The sequence below is a fragment of the Lepisosteus oculatus genome, chromosome 6, assembly GCF_040954835.1.
Source record: "Lepisosteus oculatus isolate fLepOcu1 chromosome 6, fLepOcu1.hap2, whole genome shotgun sequence".
NCBI classification, from domain to species: domain Eukaryota; kingdom Metazoa; phylum Chordata; class Actinopteri; order Semionotiformes; family Lepisosteidae; genus Lepisosteus; species Lepisosteus oculatus.
This window is the reverse complement of record NC_090701.1, coordinates 5,093,579-5,110,353: the sequence shown is the minus strand read 5'-3', so window position 1 is coordinate 5,110,353 and position 16,775 is coordinate 5,093,579. Positions and strand designations below refer to the sequence as shown.

At 39.6% G+C, this 16,775-nt stretch overlaps 1 protein-coding gene and 2 long non-coding RNA genes across 3 annotated transcripts in view; 2 read left to right on the top strand and 1 right to left on the bottom strand.

Moving 5' to 3' along the window:
* LOC107078277 (uncharacterized) overlaps positions 1-16,775 on the top strand; it is a 45,018-nt gene that overhangs the window by 11,879 nt on the left and 16,364 nt on the right. The gene's annotated exons all lie outside the window — the stretch shown is intronic.
* Positions 291-4,896, bottom strand: LOC102688383 (forkhead box protein F2). The gene is made up of 2 exons (XM_006634462.3): positions 3,430-4,896; positions 291-1,222 (listed from the first exon to the last, which is right to left on the bottom strand). Exons 1-2 carry the CDS (start codon positions 4,397-4,399, stop codon positions 1,044-1,046), a joined length of 1,149 nt encoding a protein of 382 aa, XP_006634525.1. The 5' UTR covers positions 4,400-4,896; the 3' UTR covers positions 291-1,043.
* LOC107078274 (uncharacterized) lies at positions 4,982-15,326 on the top strand. The gene is made up of 3 exons (XR_001479211.2): positions 4,982-5,151; positions 12,858-13,071; positions 13,441-15,326. It is a non-coding gene; the product is annotated as an uncharacterized lncRNA (long non-coding RNA).

The following is a 16,775-nucleotide window of genomic DNA, read 5'->3' as shown; positions in this document are numbered from 1 at the left end:
CTATATTTAAAAAAAAAACATTTAGAAGCACATTAAATTTTTGTGGCGACAACAGCGGTTCAGAAAGGAACGGTCTCTAAGTGAGGTGAGAACCCATTTCTTCAAACCGCAAATGAGCTCGCCATCGTGTTTACTTTGGTGGGAACCAGCTAGTTTACGCTTTAGATCTTTATTTATTCTTATTTTCTATTTCACTGTATATCGCGAAGCAACCAATTTGATACGGGTATAATTTTCTTAAACCTTAATGCAAGTGACTTCCACACAATTATTTAAAATATTAAATTTATTGAAATACTTTACATCAGGAATATTTTGGCAGACTTGGAGGGTAGGATATACAATAAGTGCAAAATATGTCCACAATAATATTTTAAAAAAGCTTTGTGTAGGCCTAAGTGTATATTTTTATACCTTCGAATATAGTTCACGTAACAAATCTTTGGCACAAAACATAACTTTGAAATTAAACATGATATACATCGAAAACTTCTTTAAAAGAAGCATACAAATTTTCGTCAACAGCATTAATAAAATAAGAAGTACTGTAACGTGAAGTGGTCCGTTGACAAAGAGCGTTGTAAGTTTTTACTTTCCCTTGTTTTTTAAATGGCTTTGTAGTGCTTCGTTTTTGCTAGTTAAACTAAACCGTGCTAGATTTTATTCGCATTCTTTCCAAAATGCCACTGTGTAAAGTTTGCACGCATTAATGCTCATATTAATTCAAAACATCTACAGGCTTTAATGTGGAAAGCCAAAGTTTAAATGTATTTTCAGAATAAAGCCCTACTCCTCAAGTGTACTAAGCGTAATTAAAGCCATTCTGCTTTCACCTGAACATAGAGCTCCGACCGGAATTCGTTTTCCCTCAGCTTTCATTCAAAAGCGTGGGTGTGAAGACGTGACTATTGTCAAATGGAGGAAGTCTTAAACTATAATACACCTTCCGTGCCCACGAAACCACACTGAGGAACTTTCCGCAGATGGACAATGAGGCGGGGTGGGTCAGAGAACGGAATGCCCGTATCACCAACGTCTCTTTTTCACATGACACAAGGTTTGATGTCCTGGCAGACGGTTTGATGGTGGTGGTGGTGATGATGGTGGTGGTAGTAAGATCCACTGGCCGATGGGTGGAATGAGGAGATCCCGTTAAAGTTCAAAACAAAATCCTTCCTGTCGCACACCGGCGAAGAATGGGTTTGGTATCGAGGTATTCCCACTGCAGATACAAATGGAAGAGGTGTCACAATAGCAGCACAATTAAGACAATTCCAGTTCTGAAACGCATGTCTTTTATTCGCTTTCCTAGAGAGATTTTCTCAAATCACTGAGTTCACTTCCTAGAGAGGAAAATGCAACCTTGTGTAGGGGGTTTTGAAAATTCAGCATAGCTAGAAATTACTCTGATGCTTGTTACTTATTGAGTGTTTTTTTATTGATGAATGTGACATCCATTATTTGAAATAGCATTTTAAGAAGACGCTGTGGATTCCCTCATTAGTTCCTACGTGACTACATAAAATGCTGGACAAAACAAAGAAAAAACATTTTTATCATAACTAGAGAAAACAAGGAGTCGTGGCTTAATTTGTACGTGCTGTGTTTTTTTTTCCTGAACGGTCAAATTAACTGTGAATTTCTTTAAAAGTTAATGACCTGAAGTGAAATGTAGAAATGTTTTTTTTTTAAGAACTAGTGTAGGCGCTCTAGTGCGCGGTCTTCTCTGAGAAATTACTGACGAAATATAAAGGGCTTTAGTGCTCGTTGCTGTTTTTATCATGATAATCACAGCAGCATGACATTATCAGATAATAAAAACGTGCAACACAGGTCTCTGATGTGTTGTTATTCATTCTTAAGTAACTTAGGGAAAGATTTAAAAAAACTGACGTTCGGCATTTTATTGTGGACTTGACGGCTAAAACAAAAACACACAGAACCGCAGCTTTCTGCGATGTCCAGCGGATAACCCGAAGTACTATCTTTAAACTTGAGTTGCGTATTTTTGGAAAACACGAAACCAACGCTGTAAAACGCCGTTGTTTATTATTTTGAGTGTATTTCCATTTACCCTGTCGGGGCTAAGTAAATATTGTATAGGTAATGTCAACGGCAACGTGGAGGAAACAGATTGAGAATCGGATCCGCTGCTTCCATCTCTGTGTTCACATACAGTATGGATCTTTCTCCTGTTCGTTTCATGTCTACTAACATGCTCACTTTTCCGTAGTCTATTCATGTTGCAAATTTAACTGGGTAAAAACAAAAATATGATACTTAAATTCAGGCCTTCTAGTTAAGTGGTTACTTTATGAAGCATACTACAGCTTCTTTTTGAGCAGAATGTACAGTCCAGAGAGGGTTGCTATCTTGCCTCACGCTTTAGGATTTCGAAAACATCATCTTGAATTCGGGGTGAATGACAAGGTACTATTCCGCCGCAAAACGTCCTTGTACAGCTAGCTAATCGTTAGAGATTGTTGCCGTTCACATAACTTTTAACAAGGCCCAACTGTCCCGTGGGCTTGTAGCGCCTGAGATCCTTCCCAGTGTGGTCTTGCTCAGACCGTCTTTGTTTAGTTAACCTCGTCGACCTGTGTTTTAAAAGGATGTTTGGAAAGTCATGCCGAAAAGATCTCTTTTATATACACATCGTGCATACATTAATGAAAAGAATGCAGCAATGTAGCCTGATGAAAAGAGTCATCAAAAACGTTTCCTGTAAATTCATACATTCAAATGCAGTAGATTTAAGAGATTAAAATAAAAACTTGACTGTTGGTGGGAGAAAAGACAACGCACTCATCGCTGGCTATTCAAATCTTTAAAACAAGAGAGGCGTTTCCTTATAACGTCTTCTGAAAAAAATGTTATGTGCAATTTACTCAGCAGAACTACAAGGTCAATTGGCCACCAAGAAAATTAAATTAAGCAAATCAATCAGTCGACAAATAACATATTGATGGCGCATTGAAATGCTCTCTATTAATTGACGCATTTAATGTATTGGTACTGGCATTACGGTTCATTATCATCTAAAATATTCCAGCACCAATATTAATAATTGTACCTTTGTATAATAAGAACTAATTTATTAATATTCAGGACCACTTCACTAGCTTTGCTGGAAAAAATAAAAAGCGAGAAGCCTGGATTTTAGGAGCGAATTCATACTGAGATTTTAATTTAACTCAGATTTGCCTTGCCAAAGGTTTCCTGTCAAATCTGTCCGTTAGTGGGAAACTTTTTGTGAAAGCGTAAACGTACTAGAATGAGAAAATCGATTTTAATCACTCTGGTGAGATAAAAAAAGGATCAGAATTGCATCGGTACAGGAAGACTCAAGCCGTTATAACAGTTAAAACGTGTCTGTACTGTACGCTTTATATCCGAGGAAAATGTTCAGCATATAAAGAGGGGCTTTACCTGAAATGTCAGCCGCTTCCCTGGCGTTTTGATGAAGATAGCTTTGTTCCAGGGAGTAGGAAGACATGCTTGAATGTAAACTGGAAGACGTCGGGTTGCTGGAAGCCAGGGTTTGCTGCTTAATGTACGGCGAGCCCCCCGGCGAAGCCCAGTGTGTAGACGTACTCGCGTAGGGCGAGTGGCACTCCAGGGCACTGGCCATCGCGGGTGAGGAGGGCACGGGGCTGCTGCTGTTTTCAGGGCCGTAGTCTCCGTTAGCCGTCACTGGGCAGCTCGCCATGTACGTGGACCCGGGGCTGGGGGACATGTGGGTGACATGGTGTCCGCCGCCGAGCCCCTCGTAGCTCCCGGCCATGGAATTAGTCATCATGTCTAGGTTGTAGCCGTTGGTGTGGCATGCCAGGGAGGCCGAGGGCGCTTGGAAATCGAAGCTCTGCGGCAGTATCGAAGCGCCAAATCCGATGCCATTCATCATCCGGTACATGGGCTTTAAAGCTTGGCACTTTCTCCGGAATCCCCTGGGTCGGCGCCGAAAGGAGCCTTCCTCGAACATGAACTCGCTCGCTGGATCGATGGTCCAGTAGTGCCCCTTGCCGGGCCGGCCCAGGCCCTTGGGCAGTTTGATGAAGCACTCGTTCAACGACAGGTTGTGACGGACGGAGTTCTTCCAGCCCTGGTAGGATCCTCGGAAGAAGGGGAACCGCGCCTGGAGGAACTGGTAGATCTCGCTGAGCGTCAGCCGCTTGGTGGGCGAGCTCTGGATCGCCATGACGATGAGGGCGATGTACGAGTACGGGGGCTTCTCGGGGCGCCTGAGTCCCGAGCTGGCTTTTTTACCTTTGGAAGAGGCTGTCGCGCTGTCCACGGCGGACTGTGTGCTCATGAGGGCGGAATGCAGGACGCCCGAGGCCGGGCTCGATCTTAAAGGCGGCGGCGGATCCAGTTGCTGCTGTGGAGTTTCAGTCGTCATTTCTACCGCTAGACTAAACGGCTCTGGAAAGCAACACGAGAAAATGTCGAGTTAACGGAGAGCGGAAAAAAAAACCCCAGCAACAACAACAACAGCAGCAGAGCGACTCTTTTCTGACGGTCCCTTCAGAAGATATGCCTTATTGATCTCCACTTGACCGCTGGGACATGTCTTCCGCTGAAAAGGAAGATAAAATGAAATATCTCCCCTGAAGTCTGACGCCGTGGGGAAAAAAAAGAAGATTTTTAGCTACGAGCCGTAAAGGCTCGAAAGAGAGAGCTCGATTCAAGTTTAAAGTAGAGTTTCCAAGACTTTACTGATTAATAGCTGTGCTGCAGAGTGATTTTCTGTGCGCTGCCCTAGTTTAGTCCGTAATAGCAGTTCTGTGTCGCCGGGACTGAAGCACGTCTCCCCACCTGGTGGCCATCACTCTCCTTAATCCTTTAAGAAGAGGAAACGCAGAGCTCCTCCACTTTTTGCGTAAGTCTGCTCAGCCAAACAAAACGCGACCACCTATCAATTTGAAAATCTTTCCTTTAAACCCCCCCTCCAAATCCCTCCAAGAAATCAGCAGCGGCTAGCGACCACCTCCCTCCCCTCTCTGGCTCTTGTCCAGTGATCATCTGAGCAGGAGGTGCTGCTGCACCACCAGGGCCCTTTACGAGCTGACATCCCTAATACACGCAATTACACCATTTATCAAACCTCCTTCAGACGTTCCAATCAACACAGCCACTCGCCAAAAGCCGAAGGTAAAGCTCACAAATTCTTCCCGCTTGCATGCTGCGCAGCCTTTCGCCGTGAGATTTAGCTTGAGATGACATTACATACATCTCCAGAACCGTACAGCAGGCATTGCTATTAGTGGTTTGAGACCGTGTCTGTCTCCAAAAAGTGATGTACTTTTAGGCTAGGCTAAGCGAAGCGCAGGACGGAGCGCGCACACTTTCTTTGGCGTTGACCGTGTAGGGCATCATTTGGTTGTGAACTGTAAGGGAGCACTGCTGGGGTTTGGAGTCGGCATACTCCGCCCTAATACGAGCCACCCAAGAGCAGTACCGAGGAGTTCGGATCCGTGAGCAACTTGGTTCTGTTCACCAGAGCGGAGCCCGGAGGAGCGGAGTCGGTGAAGGGCGCTCTTTGCCGAGTGTGTATACATATGCATGTTGGGGGTTGTTCTGGGTAAATGGCTCTGACATGAGTGGAAGCAGGCTTTTTCCATCAACTGCTGCCTGGATACCACACACAGAGCCCAAGTGTCAGCTTACTGCCCCGAGCCTGGCTCTGATCCCCTGAGCTCCACATTAATTAGAGAAAGAAAACCGAAATTAACCGAGCAGGCGTCGACAGCTTCCTCCTCAGTGTAGACACAGCATAAATAGAGTTTTAGTGAACAAGCATATGGAATAATAATAATAATAATAATAATAATAATAATAATAATAATAAGTTTGATACCCAAGACAGGATTCAAATGAGTCGCTTAACTGGACTGACGCTAATTTTAAACCTGATTGCTTACTTGTACCGTTATAACGTACACAACAACGGGATCCGTCTGGCGGTTTCTAGACAAATACACAGCGAGACAGAAAAGCTGATGAACAGTTCACGTTTTAGCTAGATCGATGATTTAGGGGGTCATTTCGAGGTTCGCAACTTGAAAACAAATACACGACAAAACATAAATCTAAAAAGCTACAACATTTTAGGGAGCTGTTTTCGTCAGATCGCATACACCGAAAATCGAGTTATTTGACAATTGCTCAATTTTTTTTTTATTTTGTGCGGTTAGCTTTGTCTTCTGTTATTGGAGATTCCGGTTAAATTAGTTGTTTAAGAAAAATAAGCTGTAAAAGGTGTTTAAGACCAAGATGACTGTATGAAAAAGTATTGTTGTGTAAAACGGATTTAAACGAAAATGACGACGGCAATTGCATTTCATAGATAATTAGATTTTACCGCAGTTCTTTATGTACTTTAATTTACTAAGCTTATGGATTCCTAAAACTTTGCCAAAATCCTGTTTATTGGTTGGCTTAGCGTTAGCTATATAACATACTGCGAAACTGATTTAAATATGTCTTAAATACACTATTGTTCTGTTTCTGCGGCTCAGACTAAAATTTATAAATCGAGTTTGTCTCCAGTTTTCCCTTCAGAAGCGGAACTTTCAACTGATAATATCTGATTTTAGTAATAGTCAGACAAAACATAAACAATATGGGGTTTGACCGGTGACCTTGGACCCGCGTATATGTTCAGAACTGTTATTCCAAAGTGGAACAAACACACCTAAAGGGTCTGTTTGAAAGAGTCTGGGCTTAAAACAGCAAGAAATACAGGCGAGCTGTACCAGCTACTGACAGTCCGAGCCGTTGTTGACTGATGATCAGTAAAATGGCTATAGTAATAACAGTAATAATGGTCATAATGACCACCCAAGCATCTTAATAGTCAGTGACGTAAGAAAACACTCGACCCAAATAAAGATTGGGAAAGAAGAGTACGCTACGATACTGCCATTAAATGTTGGTGCTATCGCAACAGTTTATTATTGTCATTATTTTATTTTAATTATTATTATTGGTGAATCGGGAAAAAATGCTCGACTGTACTAATTGCTTCAAGAAAACACAATATATATATATATTCGGGGATTCCTTCTCCATTGGGCTCAAAAAGCTTCCGAAGCACAGCAGTCTTGAAGAAATATGTATATAAAGGTGAAGAAATGGAACAGTACAATTACGCAGTTCACCTTTGCAATACATATTTTAAAGATATGTAGCGCTTTTTCAATTCATCTTGGTGGAAGCCTGCATAACTTTGTGTGCATGGTCTTGTAATCAAAAACCTGAAGGCAGTGGTTAACACGATTTAAACAACGAGTTAAGAAACATGCCGGAATTGAAAGTATTCTGTAAAACACGCTAGATGTTTTCTAGCATTATAATCTTACGTAAGGCGACCATAACCCCCTTTTCCCCGGTATGTTAATTTGATGGTGATCTTTTTAAAACAAAAAACAAACAGGGTTGGGACCTTTAACCCTACTTATCGACATACTTTTACACTTTAAAAGAAGATGGGTGTACAGATTAATCCATTCTCTAGCACAACAAAAAGAACTCTGAAGTAGTCTCCGCAGAATTTCCTCTAATTATCCTGTAGGTTTCAGGATACTTCGACTTCAAAAAAGAGACTTCAGTCTGCTCCAGAATAATGCTTTGAAGGCATTAAACCGGTCTCTCAGAATGTTCTTCTATCGTTCGTGTTATTATAGTTTATGATTTATATTTATGATGACTTGTGTGGTACTCTTTTCCCCGTGCCATTTTAAAATGAGCACCCTTGCCGTCGTCACTACAACCTAAAAACTGAGCTCACAAAAGACAGCCCATATATGGTCGCCTTATCCGGTGTTTGTCAGGTGCGAAAAATAAGACTGCTGAAATGAGGCAATTCATTTCCCGACATTTCCCTTACATAGTGTTTCAAAAATACTCTTCATTTGAATGTTATTGGTGTGATATGTCTTAATGAACCTGTTATTACATATTTTATGCTCTAAAATATGTTTTTTAATTTTTTTTAAAAGACAAGAATTGTTAACAAACGACACCGGAAATTTGTCTCAGAACCTTTCCTGCCGGCTATTTTATTTTTGCATTGTTTCTAACGCACAATGTATGCTCACCAGGGCTTTAGCGGCAATCACTCCTGTATCAAAGCTCAAGACTACTTTTCTTCGTCTTTCCGTCTTCTGTAGTTACTTCTGCTGCAGCTCTCCGAAACACAAAGAAGCGAGTGCGCAAACGACAGAGTCTGAAACCCTCTTTATGAAAACAAATGAATCCGTCTTTTTATTTCCTTTATTTCAGCGGTTTGGAAACGCTGACGTTGTTTCCCTGGTGTTTAGAATCGCGCTATAAACACTGCGTTTTTATTTAAATAAAAGAATGATTAGCCAAAGCAAGTCGGAGATTTCTTACTGAACTACTGCGTGAAACTTAATTGACCCTTGGTATTGAGGAGTACCCACTATTGCAAGCGTTCAAGTGCAGACAGACATTTGGCTTCACTGCGGCTTACGTCGAGGTTTTGTGTGGACCTGACTACAATTAAAATAAATAAAGTAGATTTAATCCAGTGTTTTAAATATTTCCATCTGTTCCATTATAGCATAAAATATATGTAGCTTAATAAATGCCTGAAGGAAAGCACTATATAAACAGAGTGTGACAACCACAGAATCGTTCATATCTCCAATGTTAATACAACTTGGAAAGGGACATTTATGTGTCTCTATCAACCAACAACACGACAATTTCGAGTGTGGATCTGAAAAAGGACAAGCAGGAGTTAATCCCACGATGGGTAGCACAGAGAAGAAAAAACACGACGTTTCAGACTGGGGTCCTGCCTCAGGTGGTTTCACGCTGGATTCCAGACTATAACATAGAAAGAGAGAAACAACTTTCTTCAGGAGGCTTCACGCATAGATCCCCACAAGCGAAACGTTGGGGTTTCCTCCGTTTCTTTCAGCTTTTCGGCATGGAATTTACCTCTACGTTCTCAATATCGCGATTTGTTTTTAGAAAAGTTACAGTAGTGTGTGTTACCGCGGCACTTGAACTAATAAAATACAGTACGTTCTTCTGCTGAGTAATACCTGGGAAGTCGTGCTGTCCGAGCTTGAACACACTATTGTTTAAGGCAAAATGTTATTGGAAAATTAAGAATCTTATGGACTATGAAACGTATTTTTCTATGCTTTTAACTAAAACGTCAAGCTTTTTTATTACTACAAGCATAACAAATATATTTTTACGTTTTTAGTGTACCATGTTAAATACAGTTTTATAGTCCTTTTTAAGAATACATATTCATATGTGAGCGAATCGATGACTGATTGCTCCTGTCAGTTTTTAACTATTAGTATTCAGCTTGTAGTAGTAAGAGTGATGGTACCGATGGGAGGTGACAGCATGTTTAATTACCGAATGTTTCTGTTGAAAACGTGCCCTATGACAGTTGTTAGGGGACAATCAAGAAATCACCGAGAACCGTGGACAGAGTAAACTCTTGTTTAATTAATTAATAAGGAGCTTAAATGAAATCTCCCGTTTTAACGAAAAAAACCCAAACACCTCTTCCAGTTATATTTTCATTAACGGTGCGCTTAACTGGAATTTCCTCTTTTGTCAGAAGCTCTTTTCCCCGGCCTACACAATGCAGTCCCGTGCCATTTTAAAATAAGCAACCTTGCCGTCGTCACTACAACCTAAAAACTGAGCTCACAAAAGACAGCCCACACAGGGGAGCCTTATCCGGTGTTTGTCAGGTGCGAAAAAATATTTTTTTAAAAAAATAAAAAAAACGGATCAAACTGATGCTTACGGTGAATGGTTTCGAATAGCCGTCGGGGATGGGATTAAAATGTCAATTTCAAAAACGTTCGTTTTAAAAAGTTGTAAATTGTAAGTTGTAAGTAAGGCAGTTGTAAATGCCAGTTCAAAGTAACAATTACCATTTCAGGATTTCATAACCTAGAAAGTTACTTTTTTTTAAATAGAGCCTATACTCTAGATCCTAGGACTTTCGTGCATTTGCCTAGAATTTCAATTTTGGTGGTCTAACAGATGAAAACAGATTAAATTGATTGAAAGCGATTTGTGACTCTTTTCTCCCGTTATTGTAAAAATCTGTGAAACCTTCCTTCATAACTTGTCTGACAAAAAATAATCAAGGGTGTTTTACAGGTGAATCCCGTGTACTTATCTTTCTCTTCTGGCTATTTAACCACAGTTTGAAAAGATAAAATAAACAATACTAACTTTAATATTTCACATTTTAAATGAGGGATTATTTGCATGAGGAAAAGGACTGACCAGTGGGGAATACTTTTCCACGTGATTATTTTTTGCAAGAAGATCTAATCCTTAAGAATAAAAAAATGTATTTTTGAACGGTTTTTAAAGTTTTACTAAAAACAAACATCTACGAGACAAGGACAAAAAACGAGTGTTTACATTGACTCTATCGCTGTTAAAGAAAGAAGCGCCCTATTAACTGTCCGAATTAATGTTATTAATTTAATGTGATTATCAATTATATTAATTACCAGTGGTGAAGCTAGGTTTGGTGTGGTTCATTCCTTTGATTTTTAAAGTATACAAATGGTTGTTAACCACATAACGACCGCTCTGACTTTTATGTTTAAATTTTCAAATATTGTTAAAAGATATCGGATATTGCATTTCAAGGTGTCATATTCGTCATTCATACAGCTTACCTGTAGGTCGCAGCATTGGCCTTAAAATAGCTGTAAATTCACTCCACCTTTTACCTGGGGATGTTGTAAATCACATCTCACAGACCCGTTGGAAACTTGTGGCGATAAGTACGCTCTGATTAAAATTCAGTTTTCTCATATAATTTTTCCATGGTGAAGAATTGAGTTTTGTTCTGAAGAACAGCTTCACTGATAACAGCATGTAATAATTGTGCTTAAGAACAGCTCTGCTTAATAAGAAGCAAACGAAGAAACGGTAGATTAAAGAATGGATTCATGCAGGTTTAAAAAAGATAAGAACCTTGATTAAGAACAAATATTTAGAGATCAAGTGTAAGGAACGCTGAAGAATACTGACCTACTATAGTGGTTTATCTTGAGGTTGACCACAGTTCAATTTTTAAGCCAGGTACAGGTCTACATACTGTATAGTATTTGCTACGTTGCAGACCAGTGTTTTCTAACGTATAGGTTCATTTAGCCAGATTGTACTATTGTGTATTGGCAAGTATGAATTCATCCTGTGTTTAAAAGGACCTTAAAGCTCAGTTTTACTAAATAAATGAGTACATTTGCCGCCAATATCTTCTGTGTTTCCTCATTCATCATTTGGGATTTAGACAAAGCAATCGGTTCCATTGCCTTTATTAAATTATGCTGCAAAGGAACAAGTAATAGGTTTATTCCATGCTGAAAAAAAGAAGAAAGAGAACACAACGTTTCGGCCGTGGAGCCTTCTTCAGGTGTCAAGCTGACACCTGAAGAAGGCTCCACGGCCGAAACGTTGTGTTCTCTTTCTTCTTTTTTTCAGCATGGAATAAACCTATTACTTGTTCCTTTGCAGCCTACGCATGCTGACGCAGCTACCCACCTGAACATTTATTAAATTATACTGACTTCAAAGACAGAATTCTGTATTTTCGCAGAAAAAAAGGGTTTATGTAGTCCTTAAAAAAACACCTACATGCTTAGGCACATTCAAATCAAGAATTCGATAACAGGGCTGTGAAAGCCAAAATAAATAGATGAGAAAAAACAAAGTCTCCCGGAAGCCCTTGGTCTCAGCACAATTAAAAGCAATGGTGAGGTCTGTTTTACATAAACCCCCGAACCGTAATCCAAATGGGGATGCGACAATAAAGACCTCTCCTGTAACAATGGCGGCATCACTGTTAAACAAATAACGTGGTGACGACACGTGAAGGGAAGGAGTCACCGTGTGACGTTTAGGATTGAATAACGGCGCGTAGGAAAATAAAATGACACTGACCAAATTAATGCACACCATGAGGAGTGAGGACAATCTTTAAAATGACTTCCTTCTGAAAATGTAATAAGGCTGACAGTTGTCAAAGAAACTTTGTTACGCAGTTTCTCTGGTTATAATAATTCGAATAAATAAATGCGCTTGATTCCGGAAAATCAGAAACGGTAGTCCTGCATAATTTCGCAAGGATTAAGAACCTTAAACTCGTTATCAGCCCGTTTTATAGTTTTAAATATTTTTTTCAGGATTCCAATTCACAGAGATTTTTTTTGTATGAAAGATACTATCATTCTAAGACCTAATCAAATATATTTGAGGAGATATATACCTGACCAGTAGATTTATTTTTAATTTATAGTGAGGGGGGATCTTTCTTGCTGCTAAATTACGGTATATTTCAACTATACAAATGATTTATAGATAAAATACGAACTTATTATTTCAATGTTGAAAGATAAACAAGATCCGCATTTTACATTAGCCAACCTGTCTCAACTTGATACTGTTTATTTTACTTAATGTCAAGAATACCCAGCGCGCCTTATGTGCGTCTCTAATCTATTCCTGAAAGGATTTACCTTAAAAATTACACATACTGTAAATGTTTGATATGTCAAGGGTAGTATTCAGTTTGGTAGGCATCACAATAAAGGCAGTTAACGAAAAAGTACGTAAAAATGTTCAATCAAATATATTGATATTAAGACCTTTTTATACTTGTTATACTTAGAACACCTAAACCTGCTTATTTTATTCGAATTAGATTAGCTAAAGATTAGCTACGATAATTTAAAACCCCGTTGCTTAATAGCAATAGGCAAACGGGACCGTGTTTCCTCCCTTAATTATCTTCAAAAAACAAATCTAAACCGTACTCTGCTTGTTTCGTTGAGGGTCGCGGCAACTCGGAGTCTACCCCGAACGTATGAAGGCTGGACTACAGCTTGGATTGGGCTCCGCCGCTGGACACACGTACGGAAACACACGTCTTTGGAAAGCGGACGTCAGAAACGCACTCAAACGCGTGGAGACCATGCAAACTCCCCACAGACAGGAGCTCCGCTCCACAATCAAAGCCAGTGCCCAAGAACTATGAAAGAGCTCCGGGTGAGGAAGCGGTCAGCACCGCTCTTGTTGCTTCTGTCAAAATGGTATATGAGTATATTAAAGAATTGAAATTATGAATAAAGAAGAGTGACTGTCATACACTGTAGTAGTAAATAAAACAATATAGTCGGGTACTAACATATAAAGAACCTCAGGCTCTAATCAAAGTGGTTTCTTTAACTCGGTATGGTCTTGTGAGGGAAACTATGGCTCTAAACCATGAGTATAATAGGAACTGCCATCACACGTTATCACAGGATACTTTCGGTGGGGGACGTCTTTATTAAATCTTTTGTTATGTTTTTTATCTCCGTGTTCCGCCTTTGTTACGTGACTCCTGCATTATTTTTCGATCGTCCTATGTTTCAGGACCGTGGACAGCTCGTTGTAAGAAGCCGATATCAACTCCAAATACTTTCACTAAGAGGTGTACAATCGCTGCTTGGTCGCCTATGCCTGAAGCGGATTTCCTCTTGATCAAAACCACGCTGTTCTCTGGGGGCGGCTCGTATCAGCATCTCGCAAATGATCAGGTTTTGCTGCCTTCTTGCTTGACTTGCGACATAACAGAAGCGAACATCTTGCTTTTTTCGGTTTTCTGTTTTTCTCTCGCTAGTGGACATTTCTTCAGCTCTAAGAGTTTACGCAAAATGACAACATTTCCCTTAGATCCACGCGAGTGGAAAAACACGTTTGTTGCAAGCTAGAAAGTGTAAAGGTAACTGGATGAACACCCCTAGTTAACTAGTTATTTAGCTTCGGGTTTGGGTTTAGGACACAATGGGTACACAGTGAATGACGCTTACAGAAGCCAAGTTTTTATTCTGTGCCTCTAGAGGAAATCTGTGTTGCTGTGTGAATTATTGGATTCGTTTCACACAGATCTACACGACAAACAGGCTATTTCGCGGTTGTATACTCCGTTTTCGCGCGGGCTCACGACCTCTTATGACCTGTGAGCTCCGTGTTAGCAAAACAAATACCGCATAGAAGAAAGAAAAAGTCCAAAATGTGTCTTAAAAATAGGATTACTCTGGACGAATTGATACTTTTGCATTCTTTATTTTTTACTAGATCTACTACAATTACAACTACCAGAACAGTCGTGATAGTAGCTTGCCTGGCTAGGACAGTCATCCATAGTAATTGTAAGTTTTGGAATGCCTTTCTCAGCACCTGAATTGCAGGAGCAGGAGGATATGATGAATCATGCAGTCAAGAAAAGTGACTTGTGTAAGATGGCTGAAGAATCTTGAAGAACCAAGCTAAAACAGAGAGCTTTGCCATTTTTAAACGCCGCAGACGTCTAAGCACAGAGCTGGAAGATTGTGCAAGCAGCTGAGGTCTTTCATGGAGCTGAAGAATCACAATCAACACTTTTGTCTCCAGAGGTTCTGATACACAGGTTTTACACCAGGAAGAAGATGATACCTTGGAGTTTGCTGTTGATGATCTCATTCGTATGATGAAAGACATAGGGACCTCATGTAATGCTAATGATAAACATTAAAGCAAAGAAGAAAGATCTCTTCACTTAAAAAAGTGTATCAAAATGCTACGTTTGCTGATTTGAAAATGTCTTTTTTGTTTGTTGAAAATTGTGTACCAAAGGTCAAATATAAGAAATGAATCATAATAAATTAGGAACAACAGTCTCTGCCATTGTCAGAATTACAGACTTGACACACAATTTATTTGCACTTGAAGTTGGTGAATCTGAGTTTGTCCAGGAGATGTTTTCATGAGTGAGATACACAAAGAAAATATTAATCTCTATAAAAAGTGTTTTGAATTTTCTAGGCTGTATATTTATAAGACTCAGATTTTAGGATGTTTTTGAGATAAGATGCAGAGATTTCTATTTACATGGTAGAACCATTATGCTGTGTGCAGTTGAACTTTCCCCACAAAATACACATTATCATAAAATATTGTAACACCCTTATTTAATTGTGTCGTGCATAAATCTATTTTTCGTGGTTTAGTATTTAACATAATTTGAAATACAAGACATTTTCTAAAGTATAAATATTTTTTCAATCACAAAGGATTGCCAATACTCTTGTTTCTGCCATTATAGTCAGGTATTCCACTGCATCGTGACACCACTGAAGTGAGCTGCAAACATGTGCAGTTGAAAAACTAATGATTGTTGTGGTTTACTACAGCAGATGCATGATCAATTACATTATGCAACAGCGCAGTTTGTTTTGCTGCTTTTTAAAATAAATAAATGATCCGGTTTAGACAGGAAACCTGCAGTCATTAATGAATTCTTGTATTTTAAAGGGGTTACTTCAGAAGAAAAGAAAGGACAAACAGAAAGACAAATGCCTTGTAGAGTGTGGTCATGGTATAAACCCTGTAGAAATATGTGAACACAAAGGTTCAAATGGTGAGGTGAGTCACTGTGCGTTGGCAGCAAAGGGATACAGCTTTTAAACTACAAAGCCTTTTTCGGGTTCGTTATAGGTTATAGACTCAGTAGCTAAAAGATTGATTTTTTTCTTTCAGCTTTTTAGCGTGGAAGTTTCCTCTGCTTGATGTGTGTGACTGGAGATAGAAGTTGCTGAAGAAATAACTTCAGTCCCACCTAAAATAAAAGGCTGCATAAAAAGCCATACTTGAAGAAATACAGATTGCAACAATAATAAAAAAGACTAAATGTGCAATAAAATATCATAACTACCATCTGGAGTGTTAGGAATGGTAGAAAAGACATTTTTTTTGCGTTTGTAATGGTTTATTAGAAAACCATGAATATTCAGCTTGACTGATATTAGTGTAATTGATGGGAGCACCATCTGTTACATTTTGTCCACCCCCCCGACTTCTTATTTTCTTTCTGAAAGGTAAAAGACTGAAAATGAAACAGTTTACCAAGTACCCCAGAGGCTGCATAGATCATTCCCAACAACGAAAGTGCAGTTACCGAATCTCCCTCAATTGTACAGAGTTATAATTTCACCCTCATTTATATGTTTCCTGTACTCCAGCTACACAGAGAATTGCTCAAAGCTCTGTAAGCACAAAGGGAGTTCTCATGCTACAAGACCACGATTCATCTCTCAAGCCGACTATCCCAGACTTCAGGGCTTGTGGGTGATTACCAGTTCATTGTTTTTTTTTTTGTTCTTCTCATTTTAAATTGTATTTCCGAGTGTAGTATATGCTGAAGACGCACTCGTTATTGTTCTTCAGATTATCTCGAATGGTCGTCTTGGTCGGCTTTTACTTGGGGTTTGAAATTTCGTTTCACACCTCACATTAAAGGCACCCTTCTGCTTGCACGAAAGTGCCGGAACCCTTTCGTCACCGACATCCACTTCCACGTTATTATTTGTGAAAAGAGTCTGAACTAAAGTAGTGCGGGGATTTTGACCATTGGTGAATACAGAATCAGCATCTGTTAACCTTGCGTAACGTTTTCTGTTAAAGAAAGCAATTGGCCTTTCACATCTAGTACGTGACGAAAGGTTTTAAAGGGGGGAATGAAAATGGGGTGTTGTATGTTACATTTCTGATGAAAAATTAAACAATGTGAGAATACAATTTGTTATTATCATCCACTTGCTGTTACCTGCTATAGGTGACTATCATTTCTGATTTCTTGCTGTATTTTGCGTGCCCTGTAGGTAAATACGGTGGCCTGGATGCAATTTAACGAGACCTCACATTAATGTTTACAGTCCTGTAAAATCAGA